This window comes from Charadrius vociferus, unplaced genomic scaffold (assembly GCF_000708025.1).
Source record: "Charadrius vociferus isolate BGI_N301 unplaced genomic scaffold, ASM70802v2 scaffold213, whole genome shotgun sequence".
NCBI lineage: Eukaryota > Metazoa > Chordata > Aves > Charadriiformes > Charadriidae > Charadrius > Charadrius vociferus.
In genome coordinates, this window is record NW_009647828.1 from 4,628,910 (window position 1) to 4,649,846 (window position 20,937).

At 40.6% G+C, this 20,937-nt stretch overlaps 1 protein-coding gene across 1 annotated transcript in view; it reads left to right on the forward strand.

Moving 5' to 3' along the window:
* Positions 1 to 2,067: 2,067 nt before the first annotated feature.
* LOC104284217 (charged multivesicular body protein 3) overlaps positions 2,068 to 20,937 on the forward strand; it is a 34,300-nt gene continuing 15,430 nt past the window's right edge. The window contains exon 1 of the mRNA XM_009882516.1: positions 2,068 to 2,199. Within this exon, the coding sequence (XP_009880818.1) occupies positions 2,068 to 2,199 (132 nt within the window). The remainder of the gene's footprint in view (positions 2,200 to 20,937) is intronic.

Below are 20,937 nucleotides of genomic sequence, written 5' to 3' on the forward strand. Positions count from 1 at the left end.
CGGGGCCACGCGCGTTCGCAGGGCGAATCGGGGGAGCGAGCCGGTTCCATCCCCCGAAGGACCGAGACGCCGGAGCGGTTAAATGGAGGAGGAAGGCGGCAGGGGGGAAGCTCGGGGATGGTGACGTGAAAAAGCTCCGCGGCGTTTTAAGCCCGACGAGGCGGGGTGGAAGGAAGGCCTCGGTTGGACGGGGCACCGGGAGGGAAATGGCTCTTCCCGGTGAGTTGCGCCGGGGTCGCTGCGGGCGGTTGGGGTCCGGATGGCGAGGTGAGGGTCGCACAGATGAGAGGAAATGTCGTCCGCCGGGAAAAACGGGAAGGAAAGAGTCCGAATGTATGCGGTGGGTTGGGATTTACAGCGGGGGCCAGCTCTTTCCGTGCGTTCCTCTCCCTTGCCCCTTTGCCGATTTAATTACAGTTTTTGCTATCTCGGCGGGTACTGAGGAGAGCAGTGATTTTACGGCTGAAGAGCAGAAGGGATGGGTACCCAGGGGCACGGTGGTTTTATAGAAGAGGGAGCAGAAGTAGATCCTAGGTACCAAAAAAAAAAAAAAAAAAGGCTTGGAAAAAGGCAGGGAGGTGTTTCAGAAGTAGGGAAGACCAAGTGAAAAAGGTGGGATTTTGGGGGTGATGATGAATAGCGAAGAGGGAAGAGCAATGGAGATGGTAAGGAATGGTGGAAGTGTCTTCAAAGTCAGGATGCTGGCCTGGAGCAGTCGGAGGGAGCTGGCCCCAAGGACTGGGAGATAGGGCTGATGTAATAGCTGTAGTGCCCGCCAAACAGGAAAATGTGAGCGGCTGCCTTTAAATTGATGATCGAAGGGCTGCCGATACAGGAGAGAGAGAAATCTCAGTGATCGGGGTAGCCAGTGAGGGGTTTAAGTGTCTCGACAGAAAAAGAGAAGGATTCGGATGAGTGTAGTGAGTGCCATAACCTTAAAAATGCTAAGTCTTTTAAATAATTTATATTAATGCTGGGCATTTAAATCTAATTTGCTTTTATTGTTCATTGTTTATTTATGTTGTTTATTCACTTTGCTGCTCCAACAGTAAAAAGCATTAGGCAATTTCACTTTTGTTTCCAATCACTTTCACTCCTTGGCTGTCAGGTACTTTCATGATGTCATGATGTTTGGGTTGCAAATGCTGCAGGGAAGTGTTTAACTCCAAACAAACTGTATTAACCAACTTCAAATGTCATGGAAACACTTCTCATACCAACAGGCTTTGCAACATTTTTCCTTTTTTTTTTTTTTTTTCCTTCTAAATTCTCTGAATTCTTTTGGAGAGGGTTTCAGCTGTAGCACTTTTTTATTTTATATTTTGAAGAAAACAGCCTTTTTGGACAAGACTTAATTTCTTCAAGCTTAATAGATTAGTTACTAGAATGTCAGTTGTCATTAACAGCGTTTGTAATGATTGTGAAACAAAACATGAGGAGGAAACTAGATTACAAAGGAAACATTATCAGATTATTTTACTGTGAGCTCCTTACGTCACTAGGATTGGAGTTCATGGGAACTTTTTCTGACTTTGCAAACAGAAGCCAACAGCTAAATTATTCTACCTGTGATTTTTAGTTGCAATGGGGCAATCAGCATGTTTTTTTGGTACAGAATTACTGATTGAAATTCTGGAAGCCTGTTTGAATTATCAGTATTAAGAAGTTGGTTGCTGCAAAATTACTATCCTGTGAAATGAAAGCAAAGGTACATGAATTAAAATTGCTCACAGCCGTAGAATATTGTTCTTTTTAGAGGGCAAGCCTTGGAAGATGTTCTTTTATTCTTTTGTGCGCTGGGTTGCATGCGTGGTACATCTGTGTAATCAGAAGCATAGCGTTCATCTCTTCTGTGGCCTGACAGCTGAAGTCAAATTGTTCATAGTCATGTCACTATAGATAGAATTATAATAACTTTTTAGATTAGCTGCCTTCGTACTGAAAAGGTTCTCTGAGCAACCGTGTAAAATATCGTTAGTGAAACTGTTACTAGAATTTATGAAGCAATCTTTCTCAGTTCCCATTGTAATTGAATTTCTCCAATTGTCTCTTTTTTCAGGAGACCTCATGGAAGGAGAGCTTTATTCTGCTCTCAAGGAGGAAGAGGCCTCTGAATCGGTTTCCAGTACAAACTTTAGTGGTGAAATGCACTTCTATGAGCTTGTAGAAGACACAAAAGATGGGATCTGGCTGGTACAGGTATAGAAATTTGATCATATGTTTTTATATATTTATGACATCCAAAAGGATGGATATTATCCAAAAGGAGGAATTTATGAGGGTAGTTAACTAGTAGTAGAAGTGTGTAACAGAGATGGTAACAAAGATAAACCACATCAGGGAGTTCATAAGGAATAAATCTGTTCAAAAAAACCCAAGAAAGGCTGAAAGTGAGAGTTCCTATACAGGCAGGAAAAAAACCCAAACCTATTATTTGGTGGATTGGTTTTTGAAGGCCAGGTACTTTAGAACCAGAAAAAAAACAAAGCGGCACACACTTCAGTACGCAGACTGTGCAAGTACTTGGCCCTGGTATTGTAAGAGCTTGTGTAATGTGTGAAGTATGTGCATTAAGTGTAGATGCTCCCAGCTGGCACAGGAGAGGTGCCTCTGGTGTTGCTCTTCCTTTTGGATGCGTTACATGCTCAGACCCAAACAGTTTAAGTTTTTGTTTATCTAAGGGCCTTAGAGCACTTTTAAAATCTCTGTTGCCTCTTCACAAAGGCAAGATCTCAGTGTGCTACTTCCAAGGCTAGCAGGCTGCTTCTACAACATTCCAGAGGCTTAAAGTTAGCCTTCCCCTGAACCTTGTGGACCCACTGATTTTTAGGAAACATTTAGGAAAAGAAAGACAGACTTTTGCAAATAGGATTCTGAAACAATTTATCATCACTCTTGAGAACATAAGTAATCTACGCCAACGTGAAAAAATGCTTTTCTGCATCAACTTCTCTATTGAGAAGAGATATTTTTTTAGGCATAACTCCTCTGCTAACAGCCACATCAGGCAATCAAAATTTTCCACCAGACAATTAATTGTTCAGTTGACAGCTCTTCTGCCTGGTTTGTCTGGTCTCCTTGCTTCATGTTTTCTAGCTAAACAGATTATCAAGATGTCATGACTTCTTGTTATTAGACCTGCACTATCACAACATCAGATCTCACCCTAAAATAGACAATGAGAGGACAGACTACCTTCACCATGAAAATGGCATTTCTGTTTTGGGAAAGATGTATTTGGAGCTTACTGAATGTAAGTTTCAGGTTTAAAACATACAGAAGGGGATTCTTCAAGCAGAGAGGGAGCGTTGAAAGGAAGTTTACACATCTCCAAGCTAGTTGACAAATATGAGCATGAACATGCCATGAAAAACCTTCCCTCCTCCCCATGAAGCTCAAGAGAGTAAATTATGGTAGTTCTCTGTTGTCTGTTGCTTGCAGAATTTTAACCGTAATATATTTTCAGCTAGCTTCATAATAGCAGATCAGATGGGCTGCGTTTTGATATCTCTAGTGTGATGAATGTTGTCACCATTCTGGGAATATTTGCACAGCTATTCAGTTGGTCACAATAGCTGTGGAAAAAAAAATTAGTGGAATTTACTGAATAATTTACTTGCTGACTGCTATTTGTCAGTTTCTCTATAATAAAAACCACTAGACGTCAATTTTTTTTTCATTCTTGCCTTTTGAATTTTCATCACTTTGAGTTTTGATTTGCTCCCTTCCTCACCATAATTCCCGCCTGGATAACTCTTGTGCTGGATTCTTCATGTCCTTTCACAGGTTTTTCCCAGGTTCTTTTCTTAGACCTCATCCCTCCAAAGCTGTTTTTTATTGTCACTTCCCTGTTCTAATTCTTGATTACTCTCCCTTGCCTGTTCTCCTTTACCGTTAGACATCCCATGGAAACTTTACAGCTAATTAATCAGCTTGATGCCTAGGCAGGGGGCAGCAGGAGAGTGAGGATGCTTCATGGATGGATTTGGTGACCACTTACAAGGTCAGAGCATTCCCCTGCTCTGTTGTTCCTACTGGCTGTGAAGCAGAAAGGATCTCCAGATCCTTTTCAGGATCATGACCATGAATTTCTGTTCCACAGCAGCTGCTGGAAAACAGTAGAGGGAGAGGAACAGTTTTGCCTCAGCTAGCACAGTGGATGTTGGTTGAGTTGGTTTTGAAGACTTTATGATGATGTATGGGAGGATGGGGACTCTGAAGATGATTTTTATTTTCCAGTGCTCATAAATGAAATTTCTGGGGTGGCACAGACCGGTAATGTGATAATGTGATAGCCATCACTGTCTGCAGAGAAACCCAAAGGAAAAAGAGGAAACAGTTATTATTTCTGGATATGTTTGACAAAAATTCAGATGTAAATTTATCATTTAGAGCCAGCAAGATGAATTCCTTGAAGAAAGTCAAAGTCCATACACAAGGAAACAGTGTTTTGTGACTTTGTTTCTTTATTTTCTGGAAATCCACATGCAAAGCATCCAGGTTCATTAGTAGTTTGTTTATCAGTGTAGCTGTTCACAGGTGCCCTCTGCTTCTACGCGGAACTTCCGTGAAGCCACAGACAGCAGCATGTTCTTTCTCCTGTTAGCTCATGATCTTATCACCTTTTCTTTTATGCCTTTCATCGTGCTTGCCAGCTGCTGTTATGCACTTCTTTGGCTGTCAAGGAGAATGAGTGGTAGTTTCTAGAGCTGCCTCTCTTGTTGGTAAAGGAGTAACATGCAACGTTCTTGCTTTTCCAGACTGTGCCATTGCTCATGCTCTCTGGTTAGTCTCTAGAGGCCTGTCACATCCAACGATGTCATAGTCGTTATGACTTTTTAAAAACATACAGTAAATTATCTGCAGATAAAATCCTCTTCGAAGGAAGTTAAAATCTAAATTAATGTATATTTTTATTTTAAAAATCCCTACTGTAACATAGTGGTAGACAGAAGTAAAGGGAACTTTCTTCCTGACATTGAAGCAGGAGGATAATGATTTTGATCATGTCTGGTAGAGGTGCAAAAGACATTATTACAGATATAAAATGTTGCAGTCTATTCTGCATCTCAGCTTCTTGTTCAAGTGCTGTAGTCACAGAGCAAGGGATGTGCCTGCAGGATTTTGGTGGTGGTTCGTTCCTCCTCTCCTCCTGTCCTCCTCTCCTCCTGCCTGTACGATGAATAATTTTCATATTTGCCTTTTTAATTTTGCCAGGTGATCCGTTGTTGTCACTGCAAGGAAATTAAGTAGAAATACAAAATTCTTTTAAAATACATCACTCTGTATTTTTGTCTTTTCCAGTAGCCCTTCAGGATCATTTACCACAGGATACCTGATTTTAACTTTCAGTATCCTTCTTGAGAGTCTTCGTATCCAGTCAAGGGTGCAGAATACCATCAGCTAGAATTAATAGTTCTCATATTGCCTGCATATCCGTGTTAATTCATTACAGAAGCTCATTTATTCTCAACCTCTGACTTAACTGACAGCTTAACTGAGCTGTTCAGATTGGTGCGTAGATCACCCCACCTCCCTGGAGAAACGACACGTAATTTTGAGGTGGTTAATTTTTGCATGCTATGATGGATGTAGTCTTCTGTCTTTGCCTATTTTGATCTAATTTCTCACGGTCTCTTTCTCAGAAAAGAAAAGCAAAAAATTTTCAGACACCTTTAACCCATATGGATGGATTCTGCACCAGTTGTCAGTTCTTAGGAAGGAGCGACTATGCGGAAATTCAGTTTCATCAGCACAATGCCGAATAATAAACAGAGAGTGAGATGTCTCAGAATTAATAAAAGTACAGACAGTCATGCAGAAACTTATCGATGTTATCTGGAATAATTGGGCTTTTTGCCCTGCTTCTAATAAATAACTCAACAGTCCATTTATAATTAATTGTATTTCTAAATGAGAATTGTCCAAATATTTTTACTTCTGTTTTATATATGGGAGGATAGTTTGCAACATAGCTGTTGATTATAAAGAGTTGTATGAAAGGCACATAAGAAGCTATTGATTATAATAGACCAGGGTTTTGAACCTTTGTATCTTTCTGGATTCCTAAAAATCTTCCAGCGAGTGCATGGACTCTTTACAGTAATATCAGGCTTCCTTTGCTCAGTTACCCTCTGCAGGCGCTGCGGGGAAGTTCTTGGACCTCCAGGGGTCTGAATATCTCAAAATGGAAACTGCCGAACCAGATTGACAATATTTGCATACATACAACCTTATCAGTTCATTAAATAAGTTAGAAATCAGATTAGATTAGATTTTGCCTGGGGCAAAATCACACATTTTTTTTCCAATTCAAATGTCAGTACTCCTTCATGCGGAGACTGACTTGTGGAGACTGGGCGAAGATTGACCATTCCCAAGGGAACCACCTGTACGTGTGTGTGTATGCAGTGGGAAATGGTGTTTGTTATTTAAAAGGTTTTGTTCTTCCTAATGGTTTAAAGCCTGTCACAGAGTCTTAGTGCCCAAACTTGATGAGCACTTGGTGGTGGTGTCTTTGTGGCTAAGCCGTAAATCCAAGTTCTGACTATTCGCGCATATTTGAAATTGTGTGCTCTTGGTATGAGCAGGTGTGCCTGACACCTGGTGTCCTGGCTAAATTCCATCTTAGATAATGCCTGAGCTTCCCTTGGCGCTTTCATTTGGATTCAGTTTTCTCTTCCTTTCATGGCACATACTCCTAACCCATAAAGGCTGAGAGACGCTGCCAATGTGAATATTTTTCCATCACACAAAAGTATATATAAAAAACACATGTGCATCACTTAGCTCGGAGCTTCTGCTGTATTGTGATGAGCTCACGATTCCGCCTTCCTGCTTTGATTTCTTTTTTTAGTGTTTTTCCCGTCTCTGGTGCAATGTATAAAACACAAGTGGAATGGCTCTTAATCCAACTAGCGGGGCACAAGGGCTGTCGAACGTGCAAAGTAGACAGTTCATCGGGATGTTTTTCCCTTTAGTGTTACTGAGGTTACTTCAGGTTCCCGAGGCTGTTAGAAGCAGTAATAACTAGTTTTAAGGGCTGATTTTAAAATGTCCTCTTTGAAAAAGCTGTCGGTCAAGGGTGTTCAGGTTCTGTGGGAAGTTATCCTTGCATTTACTGTGGTCTGCAAAGTACTCGGGTTGCTGCAAGTTGGAGTGGAGGCAACTTGTGAGAAGTGTTGTTTTCATTCCAGAGGGTATACTTGGTCTTGTGCACGGTACATTGTAGGGATTATTCCCCATTTAAAAAATACTAGTTAATCCTATTTTAGTACCTTTGCTGTCAGGATATGTGTAAGCTCCTCCCTCCATCATGCTGTAATTCTTCCTATGCATCAAATGGTTAATACGTTTCTTTCCTCTGTATGCCTTAACTAAAGGACAAAGGAGAGAAAATAATTGAAGGAGCTACAATTGGTTGAAACATCGAGAGTTGAAATACCATGAAGTGTTGCTTGTTCTGCACGCGTCCATCTCTGACTCATTCTCATGCCTTGTTATATTTGAACATTTTTAGTTGTGAGTGAGCTTAAAAACGGAGACCAAATCTTGTTACAGTGACCTGTTTCGAAATCTCTACATACCTGTCTAAAAGGGATTGAACAATGCCTGGTTTAAATGAACAGAAAATAGCAGAATGCTCAAATAAGGCTGCTATCATGTTATGCTCAAGTACTGCTGGAGTACCAGAGCAGGAATCTGTCTTTGCGTATCACATTGCTACTGCAAACTCTTTAGCAGGAGCAGTGTTTCCTTGAACCACTTGTCCCATCTTTTCTGGTATTTTGAGTTTGCATGTTTCATACAATAATTTAAAAAAAATCCTTAATGGTAACTGGGAAATTAAGGAGGAACTGCATCAATGCCAGTTATGAAGTAGATATTGCGATATCTAGGTATCTACCTGAGACACTTTTTGGTTTGGATTAAGCAAGAGCGGCAAAGTGTCTTGCTGACATTGTCCTGTTTTTTTCCAGCTGTTTATATCTTTCTGTCTCCAGGGTGTTTGTTCTTAAAGTCTGTTTGCTTCTTTAATGTCATAACTATGACTACTTTAACTTATAGATCAAAACGATTCTATTAATTACATTCTCAGTTGGCCTCTTTTGGGACAGTTCTGTCTAATTCAAAGTCAGGAGAACTCTTCGAATGCAAAAGCTACCTATGCAAATGCCTGTTGAAATCATCAGGATTTTGATGATATCAGTATCATATGTCCCTAGATGAATTCTATTTGAACTTTGTTTTATGTGGTAGCTCCAAGCTGCCTTTTTAGGCATTAATAGAAACTAAACAAGAAGACTCAATCAGAAGATGTAAAAATAAAGGAGATTTCCAAACCCTCATCTTTCCATTTTTACTTTGCATATCTTGGTGGCATAACTTACCTGCAGTATTCCACAGTTGTTGGTTGAGAATCTCCTCACCCTTTGGGATTTGGTGTGGTCCTCCCAAATTCACAGATGGAGTACAAAGAAACTTGTGTCTGAGACTTCAGAGGAAGTTTGTGGATGGATGCTCAGTGAGGACCTGGCCCTCTCTCTAGCATCTTTTTCCACTAATGAAGCTAGTAATTCGTATATAGAGATGGTAATTCAGACCCTGAAGTCAGAGCCAGTCCTCTGGCCTGGGTTAGGTGTAGATGAGGGAGCAGATCTATTTCGTGATGTGGGATTGTTAAATGGCAGGGTTACTTTGATCCTATTGGATTCTCTTAGTCCATTAAGATGATTAATGGATTAATTGGGTTATCTTCATTGTCTTATTGTCACTCTGACATGTGATATGATGCAGATTGTGAACACAGCTAATAATAAGAAAAGCTTGAAGGGTTTGTGTTCCTCTAAACATGGTGTTTGTTTCTCAGCTGTGCTAGCTGATCTCATAAAAGATAGCTGCTTCGATGAGCTTTGTCTTTATTTCTTTAAAATGAGATAGAGCATATGACTGAAAGGGACCTTCTTCTTGATGATTGAGTTCAGCTCTCTACTAGACTGTGGAGTATGTGTTTATAAAATATCTTGTTGTCTGTCTTTAATCTTAAATTGTCTGCGTCTAATACTCCTATTGACTGTTCTCTTCTTGGAAACATGTATCTGACTTCTGGCCTAAGCGTATTCATGGCTAATTTGTTCCTATTGTGCTTAAATTGACATCGCCCTTTAGTTTCACTGACTCCTAATGTCTACCCCACTACTCCCAGTACAGGAGATCAATCAACCAGTTTGTTTTGTCAGGCATAATATATCCCGGGCTTTGCTTATTTCACAGCCAGTTAATATTGATGGCTCATAGTTCCTTTTGGATCAACTAATAGACCCAAGCTTTTCCTCCTACCGCTGTTTCTAACTGGTGAACTCCCCGAGTGTCCTGTCATTATTGAATTCAATTTCATTTCTGACACTCTGCATTACAAGATTTGTGCAGCTCTTTCTGTATAGCGTTATAATCCTCTTTTGTACATAGATGTGCTTCCCAAATTTATGTCATCTGCAAATGGCTTTGGGAGACTTCAAGTTTCTTCAGGAAGAGCATTAATAGGAATATATGCTGAATTGAGCTCGAAGGCAAATCTATTAAGAAGTCTGTTAGCACTTTTTTGGCATTTGGATGTTTTCTTGCCTTAGCCAATTTCTTACTCACTATAAAACTTTTTTTTTTTTTAACTCACTATAAAAATTTATCTCCAGTTCTCCTGAAAATTTTCCATGTGGTACAGTACTAGATATCCTACGAAAGTACAGAACAGGTAATACGTTCCCTTTTCTTGAAACTCAGTTCTTTTCCTCCAGGAAAAGATGGATTTTTAACTCTCAACTTAATCGGGAATGAAGCATCTTTAGTAATTCCATGCTGAAAAAGGGTGGAAAATTCAACGTCTCTGCATCTTTAAAATTTGTTCTACAGTTTTGCATACTGTTGAGATCAAACTGGTGGGATAATTTTTTTCATTCTTTCTTAAATATAGTTACTAATTTGTTATTCTCCTGTCAAAATGTAAATTACTCTGAAAGCATTTTTATTAAGAAATCTTTGCAGGGTCATGTGCAATTTTGCATGCTTATTGTATTACAGTTCTGGGATGGAGATTACCTGCTTACTCTGATTTAAGTCCATGAAGTTATTTTTGTTTCCATCTTCAGGTGATACAGTCTGTTCCCATAAACTCGCTAACCTGTCCATGGCCAGCCAGCTCTTCTTCATTGAAAACTGAGTCAGAGCATTCATTCCATTTTAAAAAGAAAATTATCTTACGTTTCTATCCTGTCTTCACTGTATGGTGATCCTGCTGCTTTCCCCCCTATTCTATTCTTATTCATAGGACTGAAAAACCTTTTGGTGCAGCTTGTAATATTCTTTGTCTGGTCTAACTCAAATTGCTCGTTTTTTCTTACTTTTTTATTTCCTGCATATCTTTCTTTGCTAGCTCTTCGGTTTGACCTTTTTTCATTCCTTGTAGATTCTCAAACTACTTCTAACATCTTCTTGGAAGAGCTTGCTAGGGAGAAGAGCAGGGCTTGACAACTTCTTCCCCCCCCCTGCTTGAAATAGAAAATCCTGATAGCTTTAACACCTTGGATTTGAAGAATTTCCAGACCTCTTTCGCATTCAAATTCCTGGTCTCTTCAGTCACAGGTTTCTAATGTAAATTTCTTAGCTTATCAAAATTCACACTTCTTAAATAAAATCTGTTACAAGTGTTTGCAAGTTATCTTTAATTTAAACTGAATTACAGGGTGATTGCTTAACCTGCAGTATTTTCTCAGGCTCTCTCATCCACAGAGATGATGACTACTTTCCAAAATACAAACCCCTGACTCTGTGTAGTAAACGCCCAATGTTGTAAGTGGGTGTTGTCCACAAGAAGCAGCTGCAAGGGACATGTTTATTTGGGGTTTTTTTTTGACATAATGACATAAAAAAATCACAAGCCGAAGAAATTTTACAAAGCTTCGGTGTGCAAGCCATAGTAGGTTTCTCTAGAACTGCTAGTTCTGTTGTTGTCCTGCAGTATAAATAACTTTCTCCAAGTGGAAAGACTTCTTCATAGGAAGGGAATTAAATTGTCATTAAAAAATCTGCCAGTACAAACAGGCAGATGCCAGTAAAACATATCAGTGACTGTGTTTGCAACAACTCTCCTTCTCTTGACGCTTAAAGTGAATATTGCAATATTGGACAGAAGAAACAGCTGAGCAGGATCAGTTCTCCTGCACATAACATTAGCATATTCTCAACAACTGTGCTAGGCTTTTTCAGAACATGCACATAGAATTTTGGAAGCAACCAATCTCCGAGTAGTTGTACCAAAGACTAACCCAGTTACCAACATTTTACTTTTATACTTACTAATAAAATGTAGTGATTCCTTACTATGTTGGGATGAATTTATCATACCATAGTAGCTCTGAGGATATATTGGCATTAAGGTGTCTTCAGGAACGTGGTGTTTTTAGTTGAAGTACATGAAAGGCAGTTTAAAATATCAAAGTAATTGCTTCAGTTACATTGGGTGATGTAAAGAAGTCTCAATAATACAACAGATTTTCCCAGATGGTTGTCTTGGTGCTTGAAGGTTATGTTTAGCTAATCAAAAAGCCTTTTCTATGTGATGTGCGTGTTTTGAGAATACCTTGAGGGATTCTTATCTAGATGTTCACCTCTGGTTTTATTTAAACATGTTGGCCTCAGTGGAATGGGAGTATAATCTGTAACTTCATTTTAACTTTGTTTCCCTTTGTAGAATGTTCGGCTTAGTGAATTCTCTTATTTAAAGTTTCTGAGAGGATGCTACTTACCACAAAGCAGATAATATTTTTGAGTCTCAAAGGCCAGACACGCTTTCCAGCTCTGTGTCTCAGCCTGTACACAGAGAACTGTTAATCATGGTGACAACCTAACTTCCAGAGGAATGCTGACATTTCAGCTTATTAAGTCAGAAAATGATCGGGAGAAGTTTAATGGTGGGTAAACAAACACCCAACAAATGGAAGTTTCAAAACTTAATTTAAAAATGTATTTTAAGTGGTTGCCAATCAGCTTGCAGAAGCATGTGAGGCATTTCTAAAATAGAAACTGTGATGGCTCGTGGAATAATGCATGATCAGTCATGTCATTCAAAATTACCTGTCAACTGCTGGCAGGCAGGTTTCCCTTTTTCCCTGTTTTTTTCCATTTTTGCTTTTTTTTTTTTCTTCCTTGGACAACTGCAAGTCAGAGGACGAGTGCTTATTCTTTGTCATTCATGTCTGCAGAAGCTTATGTCTAGGTAACCTGAAGTACTACTTTAATATGCTAGGTTAGAACAAATTAGACCTTGGGCTATATCACAGTGAATTATCATCCTGAAATGGCAGATGGGACATTGGAGTTGGTGGAACAGTCACGTAAAGTTACAGAGTGAGTCACTGGCAAAGCTGAAAGGAGTCAAGATTTTTAGGCATTATTCGGGAGTTTAATCGCTAGTTTCCACCGCTTAGAAATGGCTAGCAGAAATTAGAAACAGTCTAATCTGGTACCAGGTACATACATTCCAACTCATTTTACTTGCTCTGAGACATTTTTTTGGTATGTTGTGGGTTTTCATAGAGCACTGTAATAAAATAATGGTCTTTTTACTGCAAAGAAGAGGAACCTGCTGCACCCTCTTCCCTTCTCCCCTGCTATGAACTGGTTGATGATAGTTTTGTTATTTTCACAAGATTTTTGTTAACTACCACTGATTTTAGTATCTTTACAGGTACTTAAAATGATGATACACTTCTGTCTTCCTGCAGAAACTGTATTTCTGTCTTAGAGCTTCACTCTTCAAAGACATTTAGTGTGATTACTGGTTGTATATACCTACTCTGTGTTCTAAGAGAAGGGGAAAGCAGTACCAAGGGTGACTAGATCTCTGTTTTCATGAAAGTTGCTCTTTATTTCAGGAAGCAAACTTACTGCAATACTAAATTTTGATTTCCTTTTGGCAATAGGTCATAGCAAACGACAGAAACCCACTGGTGGGTAAAGTCCACTGGGAGAAAATGGTGAAGAAAGTATCAAGATTCGGCATACGTACTGGCACTTTTAACTGTTCCAGTGACCCCAGGTATATTCTTAAAGGATTATCTAAATCCCAAGAATATCTTAAGGCTCAGCTGCGGTCTAGCAGCAGGGCTTGCTGTGTTGTAAAAGTAGCTGTGACAGAAGGTGGCTTTATTCATGGTTTTATCTCTACCGAAGTCTGTTCAAAATTCTCTATTACATTATTTATCAGCATCATAAACACAGATCTGCAGCTTCCTAAAGCACCACATGGGCAATACATGATTAGACTATGTGGAGCGTAATACAGCAATGGAAGGGAATGAATAGGAGTTCGGCCTTAGAGTCCAGGCATTTGGGGACAAGAACTGTGCTTGCTTAGAACAAAGCTGAATATATGTAAGAGAAGCATATCAGTTGTAGAGTTGTTATATTGCCATCTGGAAAGGAGAAACACAGGTTAGCATGAACCTCGCAAACAGTGCCTGCTTCTCAGGATTACTGACAAATCCTGTTCCCTGACAAGTGTGTGTATGTTTATATGTAAACTTGCACACACCCTTTGACAACATACAGTGTGCTATGCAGGATTCACTGTTGTTTGCATATGATTTCGAACAAGGAAGAAGAGCAGAGCCAAAGAAGCTATTAATAATTCTCTGCTGCTGTAAAAAGAAATTTTTTTTAACATTTTGTTGGAAGCATTTGCTTCACATGACAGGAAACTTTGTCTAGAATTCCAGTGGTCTGTATGGATACGGACATGTCTTACACAGCTTAGGTCCTAAATGTTTATAGAAATCTCAAAGTTAATCATAAGAGAAAATTCTTAGTTTGCAGTGCTTATGCAAAATAATCTTGTATAATCAAAACACTGGTATTTGAACATCTTAAAAATTTGGCAGTTTCTCTTTGCATAGCTCCTAACTAGTCTTAATGTTATGATCAAATATTATCTTTTCAATTAATTTTTACCTAATACAAGAAATGTTTTGTTGGGCAAACTCTTGTGAATAGTTTTCATCAGGTTGCAGCTGAAATTCAGAAGAACACTGCACGCTACAGTAGTATGATACTTTTATTAGTAGGGTAATATCTTACGGCTCCTTCTAAAAATGTTACATGCAGATTCATGAGATGGCAAGTTGTAATTGTCTAAATGTATGTTGATAGACCAAAACCAGAGAGGACATAGGTAAGATGGCTAGTGAATGAGGCTGGTGGCCACTATTTCATGTGCAGGGTTCTCGGAGACAGTTTGCATGCCTTTTGGCTCTGTAATGTTTTGTTTGTTGAAACTTGCCAGATATTTGCTAAAAGGAGGATTAGATAAATTGGGTGGCATAGTGATGCTGATACAAAAGATGCATGAGGGAAGGGATCTTCTGAGTCACCAGGCTCATCTCATAATTACCGGGGTCTGGGCCATGACTTGGGGTTCAGCCTTGAAGAGCCTCTTCTTTTAGGTATGGATTTGGAGTTCATCCCATCTCAGCACTCTGCCTGCCAGACAGCAGGGGGTATTCTTTTAGCCAAAATCATCCAGTAGCATGTTTCTGCTTCCTCCTCCACCAGGTTTGTTGTGAGCTCTCTCACCACACCTCTTAGCCTGTCTGCATCCTTCCAAAATGGCCCCAGTAGGAAGTGGACACTTGTCAGCATATTTAAAGCAACTGTGAACAGACCAATGCCTTGTTAACTTCACCTCACTGCTGCTTGGCAAAACTAGGATGGAAGGAAGCTCTGGAAAAGTTATCTGCAGGCTCGGGAAAGCTGTGGGACATTGAATTAGATCGTAACGGTTATCTTCCTGGCTGGAAGGCCATGGCTGGAAGACCATGGAAAAATAGCTTCTATTACTAATGCTTTATAGTGAAGAGTCAGCTTGCACATTTTTAAAATCCAGTTACAAAGCATGAATGACTCTAATGTATGGCCTTGTTTACTATAATGACCCATGAAAATTAACACTATTCCTCTTCCTGTTTTATAAATACACCTCTCTACAACATATCTGTAAGATAGATGAACAAATGTATTGTAAGAATAAATACACTTTGCCAGAGAATATTGGGTGCCTGTATTTCCTACTGTTATATGTAAAGATTCCCGGGTGCTCAGCATGTCTCATTTTTGGGCTCATAACAGAAATTTACTGACTGCAACTCCAGGGGTATGAAACTCTGTAATCTAACTTGCCATTTTCTTTGTAGGTACTGCAGGAGGAGGGGTTGGCTGAAATCCACTCTCATTATGTCGGTTCCGCAAACCAGTACCTCCAAGGGAAAAGTAATGCTTAAGGAATACAGCGGACGCAAAATCGAAGTGGAGCACATTTTCAAATGGATCACAGCCCATGCTGCTTCTCGGATCAAAACCATCTACAACTCTGAACATTTAAAAGAAGAATGGAACAAAAGTGACCAGTACCGTGTGAAAATATACCTGTTTGCCAACCTTGACCAGCCTCCGGCATTCTTCTCTGCACTAAGTGTAAAGTTTACTGGAAGAGTAGAGTTTATTTTTGTGAATGTGGAAAACTGGGACAATAAAAGTTACATGGCAGAAATTGGTATCTACAAGACACCATCATACATACTTAGGACTCCCGAGGGAATTTACAGGTATGGAAATAACACTGGTGAATTTATATCTCTACGTGCCATGGATTCATTTTTGCGCTCGTTACAACCAGAAGTTAATGATTTATTTGTTTTAAGCTTAGTTTTGGTTAATCTGATGGCTTGGATGGACCTGTTTATTACACAAGGTGCTACTATAAAGCGTTTTGTGGTTCTTATAAGCACTTTAGGGACGTATAATTCATTATTAATTATTTCCTGGCTACCCGTGTTAGGTTTTTTGCAACTACCTTACTTAGACAGCTTTTATGAGTACAGTTTAAAACTCTTCAGGTACTCTAACACAACTACTTTGGCTTCTTGGGTGAGAGCCGATTGGATGTTCTACTCTTCGCATCCAGCCCTCTTCCTCAGCACGTACCTTGGTCATGGTTTACTAATTGATTACTTTGAGAAGAAAAGAAGACGCAATAACAACACCGATGAAGTAAATGCTAATAATCTGGAGTGGCTGTCAAGCCTGTGGGACTGGTACACCAGCTACTTGTTTCATCCCATTGCTTCTTTTCAACACTTTCCTTTTGACTCAGATTGGGATGAAGACCCGGATTTGTTCTTAGAGCGGTTGGCCTTCCCCGATCTCTGGCTTCATCCTCTGATACCAACCGATTACATAAAAAACTTACCGATGTGGAGGTTTAAATGCCTTGGCGTCCATTCTGATGAGGAAATGCTGGAAACTTTTCCAGACAGCGAAAGTGACTCTGACAGTGACAACAAAGAGGTCTTCAGTAGTGAAAAAGAAGTCTCGGAGGACGATGACCTAAACACGTTTCATAGCCGCAGTGAAGGAGAGCCTCGGTGCGGTGCCGAGACCTGTTCGTGTGCCAATAAATATTGTCATCACGAGCCATATGAACGGAAAGCGAGATCCTACGGCTCGTACAGCACCGCAGGTGACATGGAGCCGGATTGGTCAGTCTGGCCTTCCGAAATGTTGCACTGTACAGAATGTGTTGTGTGTCTAGAAAATTTTGCAAACGGTTGTCTGCTCATGGGCTTGCCGTGCGGCCACGTGTTCCACCAGAATTGCATCGTGATGTGGCTGGCCAGTGGGCGACACTGCTGCCCCGTCTGCAGGTGGGCTTCATACAAAAAAAAGCAGCCATACACACATCCGCAGCCTTTGTCGAGTGATACCCCTTCTTAGCTGTGTGCTGATGTCCTTTGTAAGCTTTCAGGATATTACTGCTTGCCTTTTAAATGTTAGTCACTTAAAAGATTATGTGGTTTGAAGTTTTAGTTTAAATGTTAGTGCAGTGAACTAAAATATACACGATGGTAATGTTAACGACAGAATCATTTGGTTGCCTTGTATGTTGAACTGAACGCATACTTATCGTACAATAACAACTTCTTTCCAACATCTGGAAACTTGATGCTGTTTTTGTAAGCACAAAAATCAAGCCTACAATAGAAGTGTATTCCAGCAAACGTTTACAAGTTAGGATGTGGGTGAAACTGAAATTCTAATCGGAGACAATTGCTTAATTTAAGTGTTTCTTATTTTAGAGTCTGTTCAGCACATCTTTGTTGAATAATGTATGTTGTAAGACAGTACCATTTAAAAAGAAATTGGTGAAATAAATTATTTTAAAATGAGATTTGTAATGTTAATTGTTTTGATAAATATTTTGTGTGTATGGTTACGGATGTCTTGCTGGTCTGATTTATCTGTGAAGACAATAAAAATATAACACAGCTTTTGTGACTAATAAATCATCTTCTACTCATGCAGGAATTCATTGCTCCAGTGTGAGCCACTGGCCAAGTGGAAGGCAATGGTGTTGCACTGAGAACTTCTTCCCACTTCTTCCTTCACAAGTCCTCTGCATTGAGGTGCTGCTTTGCTTGACCAGTGGTTTTCCAATTGATTACAAACTGCCTTATCAGACAGAGCCCCTCTTCTACCAGTTGTCTCTCCAGCACCCTCATCTGCAGACATCTAGGAAGACTTTTAGGGTCGCTCATCTACAGCCTCAAAGTAAACCTTTGTGAAGTAACAGAATATTGTCACTCAGTGACAAAAGTGGCTTGTAAAGGTAAAAATTGCCAGACTCCAACTGCTGGTATTTTAAAGGGATTTCTGATTTCTTGGAGAAAAGTGATGGTTGTTTGATACCATAAAAAAAAAAAAAGTCTGTTGTTTTCTTTATATTTCGTATGAAACCGTTGTTTTGGTTGTACCTTCCAGAAATTTTCAGAAAATTCAAAGAGGAAATGTTGGTTGAAAAGAAAAAAAAAAAAGGAGGGGGGGGGAGGGGGGCAGAGGGTGAGATGATGTAAGTAGAAGAAAAGGCCAAACTAGAAAGGTAGAAGCAACAGTCTCATTGTTTTATTTCTCTCCTAGTTCTTGTCCATGTGGTATAAAAGAATAATTAAATGAAGATGATAATAGGAAATGTAACCATGGGCCCCTCTTGCAGTTACGGTCCATCAGAGGTCCTCTGCCTCCACAGAGGATTGGGAGGCTGGTGCTCACAAAGCAAAGCTGTCTGGCACACAAATCTGTCCAGGGTACCTGGGCACGATCTTTTTTAATCACAAATATTTCATGCCTTCAGTCACCAGGCGTCCTCCCAAGAGGATACTTGCCTAATTATCAGAAGAGCTGTTTTTAATTGTGAGTACTTTTCCCTCTCTCATTGCCTTTTTCCTATTGCAGTACTGAAGCAGGGAGGTAGACGGGGCATCGTATCACCAACTCTCCTGTGGTCCAGAAAGTAATTTTTATTCCGGTTGAGGCCTGTCAGTACATGCCCTTTATCTGTCATTACAGCCGTGGCAGAGCAGTGGAGAGGCATAATGAGGGCAAAGAGCATTTCTGCTTCCAGTTTGTGCGGCAGCGTGATACTTAGCCTATGTGCTTAGCTTAAGCAGCAGTTGAAATCCACATTGTTTCAGGACTGTCTTGAAACCTGCGCTGAACTGAGGCTTTGCAATCTCAAAAGAAGAAATGGAGGAGAACTTTTGCGAATATAAACAAAGCTGCAATTGTGTACTGAAGTACACAAACGAACCGCTGTATCACAGTCTAGTGTATAGCCTTTTGCTGGTACCTCGGCATTTTGCCAAACACTGCAAGCAGTAAGTTCAAGCAACACCGCTTTCTCGGGGCACTGTGTGCTTCTGGAGCACAGCTCTGCTGCTGAAGGCTGACCTCCTCATACAGCACCTGAGCCCAAGCAGCTCCCGTGCACAGCCTTATTTGCAAACCATTGTGCACACCTGTTCCAGCTGAAGACTTGTTTTAATGACCTCAGTTGCTCTACTAGTTCAATTATTTTGATGAATGACAGAAACTGCTGTTTAATTAGCAGAAGAGTGTCACATCCTGGTCCGGCGGGAGGACCCCTAAAGATTCCATGCGTGAGATTAAGACACAAACGAGGTCAAATGCCATCTGTTAAAGCTTTATTGTTATCTCCCAGCAATGATTACAGAAATGAGCAACAGAGTAAAGGAGGAAGTAGAGGAAAGGCAGAAGAGAGAAGCAGTATTACGGAGCACAGCAAGAGTATAGTCACCACCACAGGCCTGTGGCATCCCGATGGTCCTCTAGCATCAGGGGTGTCCTGTTGACTCACGATCTTCAGATTACGACAATGGCGGGGGTCCCAATTGTGGAGGGACATGGCACTATTTTACAGTCAAAGTCTGCTCGATACTTGACCAATCAGTATAGAGGTCACTTTTGCTCGGCCAATCTTTAGCAGTTCGTCGTGTGTTGTAACAAATATCTTGGAAGATGGTTGCTCCTGATGTACCCCTTGTTGGTCATGTACGCCATGTCGGTGGAGAACTTTGGCACATGTTGCAGCTTGGTTTGGCAAGTTTCAGGTGCTCCTTGCCCCTTTTGTAAACAGGATGTGGCTGGTCTGCTTGAGGTAAGCGAATTTTGAGACATTTTGACTACCAGTCTCCCACTGAGACATCTTAGCGGTCTCCTACGAAGAGCCACAGAGGGCACATCCATATGAGCAGATAACTATGACCAGTAGATAGCTGTGAGTGAAGGTTCAGTCCCCTCGTGTCCATTAGCCTGGGTTATATAAATTGTTGTGATCCAGTTCCTGACGATGCATCTGTTTCGAAGTCTACAGCAGCTGGTGTAGTGTACTGGTAGTCCCATCAGGAATGGAAAAGCAGTTGGATATATTTATTTTATGAAATGCTCGTGTCAGTAGCAGCAGAAGCATCCAAATAGGATTGTTTTCTATGGAGTGCAGAATCTCAGACAGCCCTTACCCAATGTGTTGACAGTTTAAAATCCAGAGAACGGAGCAAAGACTGTGCCTGTAACAAGGTCGGCAGTTTTGCTGCTTGCTTGTTTTGCCTTGCTGGGCTGAGTTGTGGTACTATTTGTGAAGTGTCTTGAGTTAACTGAGATGCTAAACAGTCTTAAAGTACAGTGTTTTATTCTCTACATGCCTGAAAGCTAGCGCCAACTGTAAACAGAAAATGTCAGATGATCTGAGGTTACTGATGTCAGTAGGTTTAATTAAGGCAATTAATCTTTTGTTCTGCTAAGAGAGGGTGAATTTAGATCATCTCTGAAGGTCTTTGCCAGTCTCAGCAATTACTGTTTTGTTACGCTGGCTTTCCCGCTGCTGGTACCCAGTCCAAAATGAGAGCTCTCCTTTCCAAAGCATATTTAGATCTGTTTCTATTCTGCACTAGGTCTTGGAAGGAAAAAAGACAAAGGTGAACTGCACATTTTTGTAACAGTTATTAAAATGTCTTTCTCTGGGAATCAAATAATGAGGGTAAGTATAATTGTAAGGTATTAGATTAAGCTAATAGCACCTTTTTTTTCCCCTAAGCCTCTGTACTCTTTCTGCGCATTGGTGATTATTTCCAGTCCTCTGTGTCTCAGCTTGTGCATCGGGGTGCAAGGAGATGGAGGGACTTGCTGGAGCTTACCCTGCAGCACTCAGCAGGGTGGCTCCAAGCTGTCCTGTTAATTTTGGCCAGGTTACATGCCCTTCACTGCAGGGAAGCTGGCAGAGGATGGAGATGAGCCAGGCCATGCTGGCGGGACGTCTCCAAAAGAGCCCTGGCAGCTGAAGATGAGGCAGGCAACGTCTTCTGTGCTAGCAGCTGCTTCTCTTCCTCTTTGGGTCTCCTGTAGGTCTTCCCTGGGCTGCAAGGGAAAGATATTTAGCGTGGTCTGAGCCCCCCTTGAAGAAGTAGATTTTATAAATACTCTTAACTGTGCTGTCCTGCAACTTGCGTGACAGAGGAGGGGCAGGCTGTCACCTGACCT